This window comes from Morone saxatilis, unplaced genomic scaffold (assembly GCF_004916995.1).
Source record: "Morone saxatilis isolate NCDOM2014 unplaced genomic scaffold, NCSU_SB_2.0 Contig12, whole genome shotgun sequence".
Taxonomy (NCBI): Eukaryota; Metazoa; Chordata; class Actinopteri; family Moronidae; genus Morone; species Morone saxatilis.
Genome location: NW_023339674.1, coordinates 7,309,910 through 7,327,555, shown reverse-complemented (window position 1 = coordinate 7,327,555; position 17,646 = coordinate 7,309,910). Strand labels below are relative to the sequence as shown.

The window sequence follows — 17,646 nt, the reverse complement described above, 5'->3', positions numbered from 1 at the left end:
ACGTTAGCACTTGTGCTAGCATCCCCCTGAACGGAAGCCATTAAGTCATTAAACAGTGTGTACCGCACACTCTGTTATTTCCCTCTCTGTTAATTAACCCCTGCCATACACATTCATGTATTCTTTCACATCAACGTCATCCAATCAGATTTAGGCCCTGCTGTACTCTAGACATGGAAAAGTAAGTCATTTATGTCATTGTTATTAAATTACGCTGGTCAGTTAAATCATGTGTGAATGCAATTTCAATGTATCTCTTCTCTTTTAGTGCATTTGAACTGTTTGTATATAGAGAGATTTAAATATCAAACCTTAGAATGATCAGCCAATAGGTTTTTTGTTTTTTTTATTTTCTCAAAATACTACTCAAGCCAAGAAAAAGAAAGGGAAAGAAAGAAAACAAGGGAAAGAAAAGATAAAGGCAGTAAAAGTGTAATAATAATGCAGATTCTCATGTAATGCAGCTTTCTATAGCCAGGGTTCAGCTGCCCTTTGCACACTGACATGTCTGAACATACATACACACACACATACACACACAAAATACTCTCTCTTTCATTAGCACAGCTGTAAACCTGTCAGCTCTTGCTTGGGGGCAATGCTGGATTTACAGAGAATGGAAACAGACCTAAGGAAAATAAAAAGAGAGGCCAAAAGAGGGGTAAGAAATATAGAAAGGTATTTATTGAAGACATCAACTTTAGCCTGAAACAAGATGTCAGCATTAAGAAATGTGCTTCAGGGAAATTTGTTAAAATACAGCCTGCTGTAATGAAAGTGCAGTTTAAAAACGGACAAGATTCAGTATTTTAAAAATGTGTTCAAGTTGGTTTGACATCAACAGGTAGCACTAAACTGGGGAAAGATTTTGCTTCCAAATGGCATCAGACACAAAATACATGCATAAACATAAGAATTAAAGCAGCAGTTGAGAGAATTGACTCAGCAGAGTCAAAACTAAACCGTAGAAGCTGTAATTGTAATTGTTGAAACTTTGTGGGCTTTGTAGAACAGCTTTTAAAGGAACTACTAAAGCTCCCTTCATATATCGCACTGCAGGCTGAGAGCACACTGCGTCCTCATACTGGGACCTCCGACAGATGCCTCACCGAGATCAGAGAGAGGGAAACTCTCAAGCCACAGAATGAAAAAAAACCATCTTTATTATTTATGGAAATAAAACCTTTAGTGCTTTGGGGGTGAAAAAACTAAAACTGGATCTCCGTTATGGTGAGGAGGTGTCTGTATGTGTGCACAAGTATGCAACTTTTCTTTGTATCTGTAAAATACAACAGAATGGCCAAACAACACATACATACTCACAAGCACCCACACAAACAGTATGATAGTTTCAGCACTCTCCCTAGAAAAGTATTCTGGAAAAGATGCTTTCAAAAGCATTGTTTTTGGTCATTCAGTGCCTTGCTCAAGGACACAGTTGTGACTTTTCCAATTCCAATATATGTATATATCTTTTTTTTTCCTCTTTCTCTGATTAATGGCTTTGGTAGCTTTTGTATAAACAGGTGCTGCTTCCTAACACCTGATCTCCTAGTGACCATAAATATTCATAAAGCTCTGTTTCTTGAGGTGTGTTCATGTCTCTGCATATGCTGCGGGGACATGTGTGCCTTTCTTTGCGTATACAAGGGCACACCTATTGTATTTTTTTAAAATGTGCCTTAATTGTTTCCATATGTAAGTGTTTTTCCTCTGCAGTGGGACACTTATTGAGCTGTGGCAGTGGCCATTCATATGATGCAAGGTTGAGTATATTAGCAGGATTATTATTTCTGGATGAGACTCCTCATGGCCAGCAGGCCTGTCTGGATCGATTTTCTCATTTTGGCTGCAGCATGATGATGATTTGTTTACTAAAGAAATTGTATGAAATTCAAGCAATGATGACATTTGTCTTTAATTCATGAGCGGAGTCACTGGTGTTGAATTTGAGTACCAGATGCAGATCAAGAACAGGATCATGATACCTTGTCTGCGTGTTTGTGTGTGTGTGTGTGGGTTAGCGATGGGTAGCGTCGGGTTCCTGCTCTTAAGCTCAGTGTGCATCTGCATGTGGTATGAGGAGAGATTGGTTGGTCATGAGATGATGTGATGTGATGAGTTCACAACTAGACAAAGACGAGGAAGAATGAGAGTCATATCAGAAAAGAAATGGAGGGGGACAACTGGGCTTTCATCTGGGGTAAGAATAAGCCAGGAGCATTTGAGATTTTTTTTTTTTTTTAGCTTAATTGTATAGTAAAATAAGTAAATGACATATACGAAAATGTATCAGAGCTGGAATGAACTTGAGATTGAACTTCCTTCTTTTGTGTAAACCATTTGTCGTGACCTTCTGTTGTTAAATCAGCTCATAGTACACCCTGATAGTGCTGAACACAGAAACCAAGACTGTATCTGCAAATCTGTGGTGTAAACTACATTTTCTTCTAGTCAGTTTGTTGACCGCAGAAAATAAAGGTGAAAATGACGCTGAAGTGTTGCATCAATACAGAAGAAAAATAAATGACTGTTTCAAGGTCCTGAGTTTCTATTTAAGAATTTCTTTCCGAAAGCTACAGTTTTTTTCTTTTTTTTTTCAAGGCCAACACACACTCACACTTGTTGCTTTAACAATAAAGTCATCGTTATTGTATTGTTGGTCAGTGAGCAGCCCCATTAGAGCAGCTGGAGATCCGATTCCTTGTTTATCATACTGTCGTTTACACAGTAGATATGGAGGGAAGGAGCAGTGAGCCTTGCTGGATTCCTCAGTTATTCCAAGTTAGTCTAGCAATTCAAACTGGCAATCGTATGGCTCAGTGCATTAGGGATCTCACATGCTGTATGTAGCGTTATGGATTGACGTTGAAGCTGTGTGACCTACAGTTGGTCCCTCTGTGCTCCATGGTTTTAAATTAAATTCTTTCCCCATTGATTTTCACAGTGCACAATTTTCCAAATCCAAAATGATGCCTTGACTATTGTTAGGCTGTCCGTCCATCTGCGATGACCATGAACGCATTCTTAGCTCTGACAGACAGTGTTTGCTTTCACAGTGATGCAGCCAGTCACTCAATAATACATAAAACCGCCACCTTTAATCTCGAGGATGATAGATGCAGGACAGCTGACAGAACATACCCTTTAACCCACCCCCAGACACCACCTTTTAGTCATGCCTTTGGTGTTTCTTCATACAGTAATTCACCCTTTTCCTCTTTCTTTTTTTCCTCCTCAGGATTGAAAAAACGTACCAGGAAGGCCTTTGGGATACGGAAGAAAGAGAAGGACAATGACTCCACGTAAGATCTGATCCCCCTTCCTGTGTACTATGATCCAAACATAGAGCATATTAGTGCAATGGAGCGGAGAGCTGGCTGAAACCTCTGAATTGGACTAATTTATTTTGAGAAGAAAAATTGATATATGGCAGCAGGTCGTGCATACGCCAAAGAATGAAAGGATTAGAATAAGTAAGAACAATTACGGGATTAGTTTTAAGTACGGGTCTTGTCAAATAAATGTAAGGCTGCTGCTGCACAGCTGAAGAGTCTAGAGTCAATTATGAGCCACAGTGGTATGTTGTGTGTTGTATTGTATTAGTGGATCTGTTAAACTGACAGTATGACATGTTATAATGGATCTATAAAATAACAAGCATACTTTAGCATACTAAATATCCAGTGCTTGAGACATTGCTTGTTTGCATACAGCTGAAATGATGTATGAAAATACAGCAGGATCTAAATAAGACTTAACAGACCAAATCTATCACTTATGGAGTGCTGCATAAGGTCAGCTTAAAGAATCTTTGTCAGCGTGATAGTTTTCCAGGGGTGTTTAGCCAATTTGTATCTGAGCATGAGACAGTTAGACTTACTGTAAGATGTTTCTGTGCGGTGAAGTCAGTGAGAGTGTGATTTGCGAGTGAATAAGTGTGTGGGTATGATGGTGTGAAAAGGTTTTCCTTGAATACCTCTCTTTCGGCTCAGCTAAATAGCAGAGCACTTGATTTCAAAACGAAGAGCCCACGTGTTAAATTACTTTTATGGTCTCCTTTCTTCCCTCTTCTATATCTTTTTCTCACAGGGGGTCCCCAGACAGAGACGGGGGTGTAAGTAACAGAAAATGTTTAATATATATCAGCCAACTAATTAATTTGTAAATTACAATTCACTCTACACATAATAATACTTAAGGAAATCAAGTGTGGTGATTGTGAGGTACATTATTTATTTATTTTCTGTATTCTTTTTACTTGCCAGGATCCCCAAGAGGTTGAATCGGTACTGAACTGTAGTTTGTAGTCCTTTTAGAGTAGACTATCCTCTAGAATAATTAGTCTAGAGCTTAGATTAGTTATAACATTCATTGTTATTTAACTCATCAGTCGGCTGACAGTGTTTCTGTTTCAGTTATCTTTTCATTAGCAGAGTCTTAGAGTAGTTTGAAGACACTTGAATCTTGAAATATTATCCAGCACTGTGGGACTGTTTGCAGCATGTTCATTAGTAACAAGAACTACTGTACTGTCACCATCTGGTAGGACTTTAATCAAAGTGTCCCTCTGTTCTCAGTCTCAGAAGAAGACCAATGGGGCCCCTAATGGCTTCTATGAAGATATCGACTGGGACAGATATGTAAGTAAAAGTTGACTGTAGGATTATTATTTTACACTGATTTTAAACGGTGTTTGGTCGGCACCAACTGACTGCTGCTTTGTTTACATCTGAACTGAATGAGCTTATTGTATTGATCCATGTTATTGTAAAATCAATGTGCTATTGACAAATTTGTGCACAAAGCATGTCAACAGTGGCTACAGATACTTAATCAAGTTGACTGCTCACATATTACATCCTGATTATCACTTTGTCATTATGCATTTGGTCATGTTTCATTAAGCAGGGAACCTAGCATTCCTTACGATTGGAAGTCTCCATATTTATGGTCTGAATATGTCAGTTGGTACTTTAACTGGGGCTTAACTGACCCACTGCTGGTTCTCTGTTAACATTGTATTCACATACAACTAATATGTGTGTTTCTGATAACATCATACAAACATTTAAAGAGATTTATTCTCACTTCTCACTTTTATGTTTCAGAATTCCCCTGAGGTGGATGATGAGGGCTACAGCATCAGACCTGAGGAGGAGTCAGAGGAGGGAGATATCCTCAGCGCTGCTTCATTTGTCATTAAGCAGAATTCATTTGTCTTATTTTATTTCTGCCAAGTTATTTTGTCTCTGTAAAAACTGATTGCTTGCTTCCATTGTTCAGTTTGTTAAATCGGTGCACACTGATTGCAGAGTAGTTTGTGTAGGAAGTCTCATTCACATGGGAATGTACTTCACCCCCTCTCAAATTCTACTGAGGCAAAATCAGTGGAAACAAATTTTTACGATCAAATATAATTTTGCAGAGAAATCTACATATTAAAAAAAAAGCCACTTGACTTACAGTGATGATAAGTGCGTCAACTGCTTAACAACGTGTCAAAACATCCAATTAACAAAGATCTAAATAAAGGTAATGAGGTGCAGCACATAACGTTGCTACAGAAGAATGAGTCATTGATGCGCCAGACATGAACAAGAAGGTGCAGAGAAGAGTTTGAGAAGCCCTAGGACCTGTTTGCAAAGCGTGGAATTATCACTGTAATCAATACGCTGATTCCCCAGACTGTCAACTCATTGAGCAGAGGTGACGCTCTGTTTTCTTCACCGTCACTGTTTGTTATGACGGTGATACTATATTCATCACTTTGCAATTACCACCTCAGTAGGTTGAAAATTGCATCTGATTTTAAAGGGACACGCGCCTTCATCTTGTGGGCAGGCATGCACCAAATTTGATCCAGTATTTGTAGTGGGTCGTTGCTAGAAATGCATTACTTGTCACTCAATCTAAAAGTAATTTTTAGGTTTAAATTGGTATCTCATCCTCCACTTAATCAGCCATGCAGAAAGGTTACTGTTGCTTTCTAGAGCAGAAAGACAATAATTGAAACACGACAACATTAAATGGTTTATGGTTTTATTAAAAGTTTTATAGAGATTATTTTAGATTTTGGCAGTCACCCAGGGAATAAGGCTAGTTTCACCAGGGATGTATTTCCTGAGTTTGGTAGCCCTGACACAATCACATAGTCGCCTGTACAATATTTTCAGTGAAATGTCCTGGACTGTTTAAGGCAGAGAACTTTGCTTTCCTTGACACTGCAATACCGCCTATCACCAAAAAGCCCCACTTCTTTTCCTCTGATGAGTCGGAAGAAGAGGAGGACCACAGGAAAAAATTCAAAATCAAGATCAAACCGCTGCCGGCCAATCGTGTAGTGTCGGTGCCCTCGGTCGACGAGCTCAAAGCCTCCATAGGCAACATAGCCCTGTCCCCGTCTCCTATGGTGAGTAGCCCCGACGTCATCGCCCTCTCAGTGCCAGCTGTCATTAACAGGCAGCTGTGTATTGGTCTGGATGGTTATAATGTGTATGTGCAAATCACTCCTGCTGCTTATCTTCATCCTCTTTTACTGCCTTTTAATATGTAGATATTTTTTTATGCACAGAAATGGACGTGCATGTATGTTTGTTCTTGCGTTGTCTTTGTTTGATTTGCGTTGCTATCTTATATACTGATGATTTTTCCACGCTGAAATACTACATGTTGTACAGCACATGCCGTACTCTTGTGTGTGCTGGTATCTACTGAGCTACTATCTCTCTTCAGTATATTCTTTTATTCCACCACCGTTTTGTTTTAAGTGTTGATTGAAACTCTAAACGTGTCACTGCTTCACTTGTCTTGGGTCTCTACATGACAACAGAAGTAGTTTGTTTTAATGAGCCAGTATGCAATATGTGTGTATGTACTATCTACACTGAAATCACAATCCATGTCCCTGTAATGAGTGAGGTCAGGTTTATAGGGTAATCTGAATTCCATATAGTTCATTTGTGATGCTTGTAATACTTGGTCAGTGCTGTCAGTGTCCTCAGTGTTTAGTCCGGTGTAGTTTAACACTAGGCAGATGTCCCATCACAAGAGAAACCATCTGACGACGTACCGCTGCCAAATAGCAGCGTGTAAAGCTCTTGTTTGAGTCAATGAGTCCAAATTCAAGCACAAATCCCCTTTAGATGGCCTGTAATTAGCGTCGGGACCCTGCCTTTCTTGCTTCTACCCACATGTCCTATGTTTGTCAGTGAGGACAGTTAGCTTGGGTGTCCGCCTTAAATAATTTAGGTAGGAAAGTGGGCACAATGAACCCATGTGTCGGTCTGCTGTACAGTGAGATTGCTGGTGGTCATTTGAGCTTCTGGACTTAATAATTTAATCCAGTTATCCTGTGTTCACCCACTGGCTCTGTTAACCTGATCAGGTGTGAAGGTCTTTACATGGCTGATAATGGTTGTGAGCACATGCGCTATTGATAGGAGACATTGGTTGTTTTTACCAAGTTTTTTTTCCTCACAAATATGACTCTGAACCAATTAGTCGATCAACAGAAAATGAATCTGAATGAATTTTGTTTATGTATTAATGGAATTGAATTAGCAATTAAGCATTTGCTTGTTCCAGCTTCTTAAATCAAAAAAATTGCTTCCTTTCTCAGTTTTCTGTCAGTCTGAATTGGATATCTTTAAGTTTTAGACTTTTGGTTGGTGAAAACAAGCACTTTGAAGATATCACCTTTGACTCAAGGAAATTGTGTGTATTTTTCACTATTTCCTGACATTTTATTAAGCAAATGACAACAACAGATTAATTTATGTTGAAAATACACATAAGTTGAATCTCTTCTTTTTTTTTTTGTGTGGATGTGTGGATGTTGATACCTTTTTCCTAACATCCTTTTGAAATTCATATAATGCAGTCAAGTCACCTGAATGTTACCCTAAATCATGACATTGGAATTACTGGCCTGTAGTTGTGGTTATGCAACTTCCGCCATCACATCTACCAGTTCAAATTAGCATCACGTTTGCTTGTGCCCAGCTTTTCCCCACACACATAAATTACATGAGTCACACAGTCACTCTCAGTCCCTGGCAACTCTGGGTAACCCTGGATGTGGACTGACAATAAAATGGTCTGATGAAAAGAGGAAGAGGGGCCAAATGTTAACAGGCCTCCAAGAGCAAACACTGCTTCTTTCCACTTATTTCTAGTTCTTTCTTTTCCTTGAAATAATCAAGTAAATACTTTTTCCCCAGACTAAAACATTCCTGACTTGCTCTTATTTTAAAAAAACAAGACTCACAGTTAAGAACAGCCCACAGCCATTTGAATATAATTGATATCCCAGAGACTAATACTTTACATTATGATGCTCTTTCTCTTGATGTTGGTTTCCTGCACGTAAATATGACATTGCATTGACAAGCTCTCACCACAGCTTTGAAAAACCTAAAACACACAGCAAGTATTATGCATCGCTGGATTGTGAGTGTTTTATTTAGCAGACTGCGTGAGCTTAATTTCTGCGGCAATGTTTGGCATATTCTGCATGAATTATTCATATGTACACAAGCTTGTGAGCGGTACATGATGATGCAGGTTAACAGCTTATTTCACATAAAACCTTAGCCACGATTCAGTGCTCCCATCATGTTAGGAGGAGTAGTGTTTAATGTGTAGGTGGAGGAATGAAGGAACGACTGGATTCAGTGAATAGCTATAGTACTACACAAGCTTTATGTGTCTGTATTAATGATTGCAGCTGATTTAGCGACTCCCCACAGATGCTTTGCTTTGCGTTGCCAATGTTAATACGCTTTCCCCTCTTGTCTTCTAACTATTCCACCATTCTTTCTTATCTCTCGTTCCTTTGCTGCCTCTAATGGTGCTAACCTCTGTAGAGGAGTCCGGTAAGCCTTTGCTTTGCATGCTGTTGTGTTTTTTTATCCTTTAGTGTTACAGTGTTACACTTTCATCCCTCTTAATGCTTGGAAATGTGTTTTCTCATAGTGTGTAACAACTATAGGCTCTATGATTGGCCCAGTGTTTCTAAATGCCAAGTCTTTCTTCTTGCGTGTGTTTCATTGTTTGTTATATAATAGACAGATTACTGTACATGCATGTGTGTGACTGCTTAGCATTTGTATTGCACATGTTGATTTCTTTGCCTGGTTACGTGGAGAACAAGAGCGCTGACTTTTAAATTGTTTCCGCTGACTAAGACATCTTAAATCTGATTTTAATTGGTTCTTGAGCTTCCAGTTCTCAGTCCAAATAACAAGACTACAAGCAGTAGAGGAGGCATGGAAAAGGTCAGGATTGGAGTTCAAATGTTAGAAACTAAAAAAAGACATCTTACATCACATATTATTCCTCCCTTGTCATATTGTCTACAATCATTTCAACCAGAAATTTAATTTGGAAGACATTCATTTTATTTTTCACTTTACAGCCCAGCTGACTCTGTTCAGTTATTAAATGTGTCATAACCTTTGCACCAAAATCAAATATTGAATTTCGAAAATGGAACAAACTAATCTTCTGATTCTTATACATTTTCTGATTTCAAAAAGACACACAGTGGTTTGGAGCGGCCTGTTTTAAACACAGCCATGTCTGTACACAACTATTTGTGTTAACAGTGATTGTTAATCCCTTACAGAGGCTAAAAGGTCACAGTGTGTGACTCTAAACACTTCCTGTTGTTCTTCCTGTTTACATACAGCCGGGAGAGGATGATTGGTTAAGACGAAGAGTGCTGCACTGTGTCCTGCACCAGTTTACCCAATGAAATGAATCCTTTCTTCCAGCATGTCCCACCCCCTTGTTGCATCACTTTAATCACTCATGGCTCACTGCACAACTGGAACAAGCACAAGAGTGAGAGAGAGGGAGGGAAAGAGAGAGAGAGAGAGTTGATGCGAGGTGGACGTGACGCAGGCAGATGGAGAGATTTCAGCAGGAATGAAAGAGACCAAGAGGGCAGATGGGAGACTACAAGGGGAAATGAAAGGAAACTCAAAAGGATTAGATTGCAAAAATGACATGGTTTTTAACAAAAATGATCAAATAAAGGGATGGAGCTGGAGACAGTTGAAGATAAAAGCGGGGGCAGGAAGAGAGGGAAGTGATTTCAACAGCTCCACAAGATATTTTGGATGCTGTCCAGTCACAGCAGGTTCACAGATGACATTAGAGATTCAAGCAAATATCCTCATTTATCTGAAGCCATGGAATTGCTACAGTTTGTTTTTTCTCATCAACAAAAGACGTGGACGTAGGCATGAACACAAACACATAGATCGGTGTGGATAAGTCATCCTCAGCTGTCTCTTAATACCCACTCCCCTTATTATCCAGGACTTACTGAGCTATTTGCATTTTTGCTCAAAGATCCTCTACATACTACTAGCAATTTCTCATAAAATCCAAGGCACATGATCACATAACGTCCCTCTCCATGGCCATGGTATCATCCTTATCCCCAAATCTGACCGACAAGGCCAGCATTCTTCTTCTCCTGGTGCATATGATGTCTGCTTTACTGATTTGTCACTCTCTGACCAGGTATCTCTTCTCTCTTCCTTTTTGCTGGTCACAGAGACGTAGTCCGGTAAGTGTCCTTTTCTTCCGTCTCCCTGGGGTAAAATGTTGCCACATGCTTCTTGTACCCTTTCTTTTGCTCTAACCTTGTCCTTGGAGTTGGTCAAATAAGACAGACAATACCGTAGGTGGGTTCAGTGGCTGAGCCGATGGGTCAAAATTGTTATCTAATTTGTTTTGACAGTCATATTTAAACATATAAATAAATATAATTTTTTTCCCCCCAACATTCTCAAGATTACTTGATTGCACTTGTTTTTCATCTTGAATGGCTTCATGCTTGGTCTCTGTAGCGGGGGGAAATTTGCACTTTTGACAGCTGGACCCTTTGATGTCTTACTTCAGTCACTCCCCATCGCCGTGTCTTCTCATCTCATCTGCTCCCGTCTCTCCCCCGTCCCTCCCTCTCTCTCCTTATCTGCTCTCTGCCTTTCTTGGCCTCTTGTGCCACTCTCATGGTGAATTCATACATGCGCTCATATTCACACGGGTGTTTAAGATCACAGCCAAAGGTGCAATATTATTGTGCTGTTGCTTCTCCAACAATAAAACTCATTTCTCTTTTAACTTTCTTACGCTCAGCCTCACACCTGCGCTGGTACCAGGGGCTTCTTGACTTCAAAAGCATGTTTTGAAAGCTTTCCAATATTTCTACTGCAGCAGCAGCAGTTCACCAAGTTGCCATTTTCTAACCTGATACTAACAATATTATTATTGAATTTTGTTGCTATTTATTGGAGTAACTTACTCCTCTTGATTTAAACCGTATCCATAACAGCAGATATTTTTGCTGTTTCATCTGATATACAACAGCTGCTGAGAAGTGTCTTGTGACATAATTATCAAAGTGATTACTGTCATGCGGGTCAGCATTAGCCTATTCCAATTCTGGATTTGCAATCCGTGTGAATATGTTCTGTAGTTACACAAGGAAGACTTTGATAATGTCATCACTAAAATGAAACTATTTACAGTTAAGAATTTTATTCTGGACATACCTAACGACTGCAAAAAGTATTTCAATGTGGGGGTGGCCTCTCTGTCTCAGGGTTGGGGCACAGACAGCTGGTAGGTCTCATCAGATTAAGTCAACCTGAGGCTGGAGTTTATCCTCTGACCTTCACTAGTGTACAGCCTACAACATTGTTCTTGTGTTTCATTATTAAAAGAAAAGGTAGATGCCGTATTGTATTTTATATTTTACATTTTGTAAGGGGGGCTCTGTAGTATGGTAGCATAATAGACGCATGTTATTATAATTGATGCCACATTGTACTTGTTAGTGACTCTTTGCTGTTGACATTTTTAGGTTTTATGTCTTTGAGTAGTTAAATTTTACTGTCATTTTTTTCATGTTACAGGGTTTGAAAAGGAACACATCCAGTAAGTATCAGTCTCCTTGCACGTCCAGGCCAGGTTCTCTTTTAATGATGGTGTGATGCGAGAGTCGTAAACGGATTTAATTATGGTTCCAGGTGAGGAGATTGCCAGACCGAGACGCATCGTCCCTACTGTACCCACTGTGGCCCCCACACCAGCTCCAGCACCACAGCCCCCCAGGTATGTACCTCACTGTTTCCTGCCACCTAATGTAAAGGTACTTCAATAAATGTATCATACTGTATGTGTCACTGCAGGTCCCTTCTCCTGTCTTGTGTCATTATGTTATACTTTTACACCTTAAAATTTAACAAAAAAAGAAAAAAGCTTTTTTACTTGTTCAACCATTCACTGTTTTAAAAAAAGCTGTATCTGGTTTTATCATTAACAGATGCTGTGTAGTAGATTTGCTGTACAATGCATTCTTTTTGCTGAAACTGAGATGGAAGTGATTAATAATGGTAATGTTCTCGGCAGATTACAGTAATTATAGTAATATTTCAAAATGTACTCATTTATGGGTGTTAAAATGTTACATGTAGCTCGTCATATTCGTTTTTGAAAGGTGTCAAATTTTGGGCCAATTTGTGAGTTTTCAAATGTCACCATCAAGCGTCATTAAGCCTGTCATGGTGTGATGGATAGGGGATTTATGTCACATCGACAAGTGGAGCAACACCTTTATGGACCTTGCAACGTTCTGCATTTGACGCAAGTCTTTTTAACATCGCTGCAGCTGTCTAGCTGGTTTTCATTGAGCAGGAACCCTTACTGTGATTACCTAAGTATTAACTGAAGTTAATCAAGTTTAGAACAGCAATAAATGTTGCTCAGTCAATCATGGTGCTTGTAACATAATGGCTGATGAACACTACAAGATTTTGCCAAACATCTGCCATCCAAACATAAGAAGTTTGAGTAAAAAAAAAAGGGTTTATTTTGCTTGAGGCTTTAGTGAATCTTCAGAGCTGTGTTTATATACCCCAAAACACTGTGATGCTCTGTGTGCTGTGGGGATTTAAAAACATACTCTTCTAGTATGAATGCATAAGTGTTTATAGTTGTATTCATACTTATTGGTCTACATATATTTGTTGTTCCCCTGGAACCCCATATAATGTGAATACAATAAACTACTAATAATTACAATGTAGCTACGTTCTACATTTAAATACACAGCCATTCATAAAATCCACGAACACTTAAGACAACATCAGATAGAAAAACATGTATATTGTTTTAGTTACATCTGCATTTGTTTTCTTAAACATGTTGGTACTTTTTGATTCTCTATTACTGTTTAGTAACTTCATGCACAGTGTAGCTAGTCCTAAAATTACTTCCTGTGTCACACAACCTCTTTTCTTATTTTATCTTATATAAATACATTTTTACTTTATATTTCATGTCTGTTGCAGCAGTCAACAAATACCTGTCTCTGAAGACACCACAGCCTTATTTGGGCCTCCTCTGGAAACCCCCTTTGGAGATCCAAAAACTGAAGGTAACCCTCCTCCCTGTTTCTTTGTCACTCTGTGTCTCTTTACACATTTGTCTTTGTTTTTGTGTCTGTCTTGGTTCTTGGAATATGTTTGTGTTGATGGTTGTTACCACTGTTGTCGTTGTGTCATAATGTGAGCAACACAATGAGAGAGGCTTTCTGAACACATACTTATTGTCTCTTTAAGGCTGCCAGCTAAGCCCTGTTTGGCTGTCATAGCAGATACACTCTCTCTTCCTCTCTCCCCCTCCCTCTCACCTATTTCTCTAACATTGTTGTTCTTCCCTCAGGCTCACTGTGCAGTAGTGGATTCACTCCATCTGTCTTTGCTAAGGTCAAAGTTTAAATTGGCACTGGGAGGTCATGTTCATGTGCACAGCGCAGCTAGTTAATATTCAGATTCTGCTGTCACCAGTTCTCATCCAATCCAGTAGGACTTAGAGGCACATGCTGTGGGAGAGCTCTTAGCTGTTACGCAACTGCCATGTCAGGCTTAACTAACATTAACCTGACACAAATTCCCTTTATACATTTATTCTGACTAAAAAAACAACAACTCTGTGTGTGACACTGGAAACTTTTTACTTCCAAACTCACTATGGTTTTATCTTTACACGATACTGTATAAGCAGCATGCCTTTTTCCTAGCCACTGTCGCCAAGTGCTTGCTTGTGGTGGGAATTGTATCAATACTATGCTGAATTCCTAAAATGATAATGCTATGATACTGGCAGATAAAAAAAAAAAGTGTTGACAAGTCATAAGTGGACAGATTTGTCGAGCAGCAGCTGTTGCACATCGGTTTTTATGTTGTTTGTGTGGCTGTCTTGGTCACCTCTGTGCCCAGTTTTTATTCTGCCTCTTCAGTTTGAGTGAACAGGGTTGTAGTCATGTCTTCAGATGTCAGCATCTTGTGCTCAACCCTGTATTCCACTATCATAGCAGCACTAAAATTCACTTGGCAAGGAAAAACATTCTAGGTGTTCTAGTGTTACAACACATACTGACTTGCAGTCTGCCACTGAGGCTGGGAATCTGTTTACTCTAATGAAAGATTTTATTGACATGCTGATCTGTGTTGTTCCCCTCTTAGACCTATGACTTTTTTTAACCCCCAAAGAATCAGAACCCCTCAAGTGTGTTTGGTTGTAATGCCCCTGACTTGGCCTCTTCTGTCCCCCCCTAAAATTAGTGGTTCTGTCTGAGTCCGATGCGTGGGCAGTTCCTCTGTCAGAGCCTGAATCTTCTTTGACAAGATCCTTCCCTGCAGGAAGTAAGTTTTATAGTTGCCTGTATATTGTGCCACACCTCCTCTTCTCCTTGGAATGACTGCACAGCTCCATCAACTCACCCCATGAAACCCCTCATCATCCGACTAACAGACAGACCTGCGAACTGACCCCATCAAACATCAGTGTGGCAATAACACTCTGCTTCTCTTTAAAAACAGCCAGCTGTAACCTGTTTCATTTCGTCAGCCATTTCACCACATGATTCAGTGTTTGTTGTAGTTTATTAGATGGGAGCTTTCACTACCTGTCTGCCATAATGCACCAACCTATCCTCTGTCGCTGCCTTCTTCTCGCATTTGGCATGATTTTGACTGAATGTACCGTGCTGCATGGTTGATGATTTGTAGGCTGATTCCTTCTCAAGTTGTTGTGCTTGTGTTTGGCAGGTATTATAATAATTGTCATGTATGGATGTATCAGTAATTTGTGTGTTAAAGGCTAAACCATGAAACTACTTTTTTTTTGCATTGTATGCAGCCCACCATCAGTGACGTGAAAAGTCCATTCAGTTCATACAAACATTGCCTAATCAATAACCACCCATCGTTCATTAGGCACTAATCTCCTGGAGTTACCTGTTATAGGACCATTCATTGTTGCCTTGATCATTTTATTGCAGCTCCACCTCCACTCCCACCCAAGAATGTTCCGACCTCGCCCCCGTCGACTGGCCCTCCCTCTACAGAAGACGCTGGTAAGAAGTCTTTTTTTATCTATTTCTGCCTCCTGTTATATCACAATGTCACCTCAGGATAAAACAAACTTTTACATTTGATCTTCTTTATCTCCAACTTTGTGTCTCTAACTTTCTCTGTCTGTCTGTCATGTTTTATCTCTGTGTGTAAACATACTGAGCACCCCTGCAAACATGGCCTTTGATTGGTCAGTGCTTGTCTGTGTTTCAGAAGTGTCAACAGAAGTAGACGGCTCCACCAGAAAGCCCTCAATAGCTGACTTGGACAACATTTTTGGACCAGAACAGGCTCCCCCTGCTGGCGAGGATACAGGTGAAACGTGGGTCTGCTTCAGTGAAGAATCTGCTGCCCGGCCGCCTCTACCAGAGGAATCTGCACCTCCACTACCAGCCTCCCCGCCTCCACCTGAATCTCCTGCCCCGCCCTTACCTACATCACCACCTCCTCCAGAAGACCCTGCACCACCTCTCCCTACCTCCCCTCCCCCAAAAGAAGAACCTGTGCCCCCTCTACCAACCTCCCCACCTCCCTCAGAGGAGCCTGCTGCACCTCCTGTCCACTCAGGTCCTCCTACACCTGAGGACCGAAATCCTCTCACACTCGCCACATCTCCACCGCCTGCACCACCAAAGGAGCTTGCGTCTCCTCCCGCTTCCTCTCCCCCTCCTCTTGACTCCCCAGCCAGCATCCCACCAGCCCCTGCTCCCAAAGCAAGGACCCCTCCAGCGGTGACTCCTCCTGCTGAGGAACCTGCAGCAAGCCCCGTCCCACCACCTCTTGTCCTGTCTCAAGAGGAGCAGTCCAAGAACACAGACGCCCCCCAACCCAAAGAGGACGGAGGTGAAACAGTCACCTCGCCCAACGATGCTAGCCAGGGGAGCCGGAGTACACCTCCCCCACCTCCTCCCCCCACATACCGGGCTGTGGTGTCGTCACCGGGTCCCACATCTGGAGCTGGTGGCACGAATAGCGGTGAATAGTCCATTAATTTAAGTGGGATATGGGTTATAGAGGACAGGTTTCTTTAGAGCTCAGACATAATGGAAACATGGAAATAACTCCAGAGGACAGTGATTGATTGTCACACTCACACAAATGGAATTGTGAAAACACAGAGACAGTTTCTAGGTCATCATACTAGTCAGGTGACTTGTAATAACGATAGCATCAATTGTTTTGACTGGAGTTTAGAAGGGATTGTATTTCCAGCATTACGCGCATCTGAAAATTTCCTTTCAGTTGATTGCACCATCTTTGTTGTGAAACTTGCACAAACTGAACTGTGTTTCTGTATTTTTATCCCTGGAAAAGAGGTCATGTTTTGGCCCGGTTGGATGCACACCACCATTTTACTGCGGAATTATGTTGCATTAGCAGAGATTGTTGTTCTGACTGACTCGTAGTTCAAGGCCAGACTTCACTTTGGAACATTTTCATTTATATTGCACATACGCTGTCTTCTGTAAAAGTTGTCAAGCAGTATCACTAAATCGAAATACCTCTACCTTTAAATGTATGATCATTTCAGCTGTCCATTATGCAGGAAACAAAAATCTTTTCTGTTAAATTTTAATGAGCAATGGACAGAATACATTATGTGAAGAAGTAGTCTCAATGCTAGGCAGAACACATTTAAATTAAAATTTAGGCCAGTACTTCACAGAAGAAAGTGTGTGACTTATTAGCTGAGAAGAAGAAATAATTGCAGGTCTAGGAAACTCCTAACAGTCAGTGGTAACAGATACCCAAGGCGTCTAAAATAAGAGGTTGTCTGTAAACTGAAATGAAACAATAATATATAAACTTTAGTTTGTATGTTTTGTTAAAATGAAAATCAAATTTATGTTATAACTGAAACTACATACATCCCTTGTTTATACTAAATTATTACATTGTATGCATTAAAATGTTAGAAAAATGCTTGCATGTCCTGCATCTATCACCTTACATACTGTTCCACACTGTGAAGCATTTTTAGCAGTTTTTAATTGCAGTTTTATTAACTGATCCCCATATGTTTCTGTTACACTCTGCAGGTTCCTCCTCTCCGGTGCGACCTGCCACTCCTTCTTCAGTCAGCCCCACCCCACCACCACCTCCACCTCGCCCCCCTTCACGGCCCAAACTTCCTCCAGGGAAACCCACTGTTGGAGATGTGGTAAGTATATCAAATTCTCACTTCTAATTGATATGGTTGTGTTTTTGTATA

General features: G+C 40.4%; 1 protein-coding gene across 5 annotated transcripts in view; it reads left to right on the top strand.

Moving 5' to 3' along the window:
* sgip1a (SH3GL interacting endocytic adaptor 1a) overlaps window positions 1-17,646 on the top strand; it is a gene marked incomplete at its 5' end in the record, with an annotated part of 58,000 nt that overhangs the window by 25,006 nt on the left and 15,348 nt on the right. For 2 of the 5 annotated variants that reach the window (XM_035653578.1, XM_035653576.1), the window contains 14 exon segments: window positions 3,242-3,305; window positions 4,093-4,117; window positions 4,581-4,643; window positions 5,112-5,175; window positions 6,234-6,412; window positions 8,868-8,876; window positions 10,568-10,579; window positions 11,931-11,952; window positions 12,045-12,129; window positions 13,368-13,453; window positions 14,643-14,723; window positions 15,362-15,436; window positions 15,630-16,409; window positions 17,474-17,595. In XM_035653578.1, the coding sequence (XP_035509471.1) occupies window positions 3,242-3,305; window positions 4,093-4,117; window positions 4,581-4,643; window positions 5,112-5,175; window positions 6,234-6,412; window positions 8,868-8,876; window positions 10,568-10,579; window positions 11,931-11,952; window positions 12,045-12,129; window positions 13,368-13,453; window positions 14,643-14,723; window positions 15,362-15,436; window positions 15,630-16,409; window positions 17,474-17,595 (1,667 nt within the window). 5 annotated transcript variants of the gene reach the window in all.